This window comes from Nymphaea colorata, chromosome 2 (assembly GCF_008831285.2).
Source record: "Nymphaea colorata isolate Beijing-Zhang1983 chromosome 2, ASM883128v2, whole genome shotgun sequence".
NCBI classification, from domain to species: domain Eukaryota; kingdom Viridiplantae; phylum Streptophyta; class Magnoliopsida; order Nymphaeales; family Nymphaeaceae; genus Nymphaea; species Nymphaea colorata.
The window spans coordinates 9,551,793-9,553,314 of record NC_045139.1 but is presented as its reverse complement, the minus strand read 5'-3'; the positions used below and the strand labels follow the sequence as shown (position 1 = coordinate 9,553,314).

Below are 1,522 nucleotides of genomic sequence, written 5' to 3'. Positions count from 1 at the left end.
AAAAATATGTACAAAAATTAGAAACTATTTCAAAGCCTAAAAATTAGGAAAAATTACGGAAAATTTAAATATGTAAGAAATTAATAATGCCAACATGAAAAAATAAATAAATAAGCAACAAGTACAAATGAAAAAAATTGTATACAAACAATCTGTCATTAAAATAAATGGAAAAACACTTGAAATAAAAAAGAGTTTGAAATTTTTTTCATTTTGGTTTTTTTTTTCTAAAAATGGTGGGTTTTGAATGTTTTAAATCACTGACTTATTTTTCGTGTTTTAAAGATGTATATATTTTTTAAATAGTACAATGTTTATGGCTATGGTCTAAACCACAACCATATTTGTTCGTTTCATCTAAATTTAACGTGTAATTTGGTAAGTTCATGAGTAAAAATGTTGAAGGCATCTCCACTTATTAATTTAGTCACAATGGTTGAAGACTATAAGTACTCGGCCAGAGGAGCCCAATGTCGTCACTCCAAGGAAAAAAAGAAACATTAAACTTCTTCTACCAATCATTTTTTCTTTCTTTCAAAGAGGGAGATGGAGATTGACATCGAAGTGACCGGCTCCATTGAAGAAATAAACCCCCCCGAAGTTATTCCCCCAGTAGGCAGGGGGTTTCTAGTAAAGATAGGGTTCTTCCTAAATGATACATTGAAGGTCATGGGGGAAGATGATGATGAGGTGATGAAGGCCCAACGTTGCTATGAGCAAAAGATCGTAACCAGGTATTCTACACAACTTCGTGACGCTAGTTATGTGCAGCAACTGGTCTATAATACACTCCATGACGACATGGATATGGATCCCGAGGCTGCAGAGAAGGCCAAAGCTAAGGTTGCTAGAACTATTATGAGCAAGATGGAAGTGGCCAGCAACAACAACTCATCACTTTGGACCGTCTTTTTGGAGATCCGTGTAGAATGCACGATAGAAATAAGTGACGAAGAGGCTGGTGAACCCAGTGGCGAACATGGCTGCAATCGGCTCCTCGAACGCCTTAACAATGATGACTGTTCCATATGCCGTGAAGACTTCGATTCGACCGATCACATCGTCGTCACCACATGCCACCATACCTACCATAGTTCGTGTCTCTGCAGGTGGTTTGCCCGTGGAACTCACACCTCCCGTGGATCTTACACCTGCCCAAACTGCCGATCCGACTTGGCTCCGGTCGCTGGGCTTCCAATTAAATTTTGACAGATGAATGCGAGTGCCCGTTTTTGCCTTGTGCAAATTGGCTTGGTGTTCTTGGTTTAAATATAATTTGTTACTTTGTTTTCAAATGATATTGCAGCGTCATGATGGTAGGTTAGCATGCTTTCTTCGGTCAACTTACATTACTGATATCTTATGGACAAAACTCATTTTCTTATTATTAGAAGATCACAACATTTTAGATTTGATCGCTCAAAATGCTTGATTAAGAGTTGTGGTTTGCATGCCCAATTCAGAAAATTGTTTCAATTTTGGTTGCGATTCATATTCTAGTGATTTATTCTTATATCTCATG

General features: G+C 37.5%; 1 protein-coding gene across 1 annotated transcript; it reads left to right on the top strand.

Moving 5' to 3' along the window:
• The first annotated feature begins 546 nt into the window (after positions 1–546).
• Positions 547–1,209, top strand: LOC116247414 (E3 ubiquitin ligase BIG BROTHER-related-like). The gene has a single exon (XM_031619598.1). The coding sequence runs from the start codon at positions 547–549 to the stop codon at positions 1,207–1,209; it is 663 nt and encodes a 220-aa protein (XP_031475458.1).
• The last annotated feature ends 313 nt before the right edge of the window (positions 1,210–1,522 follow it).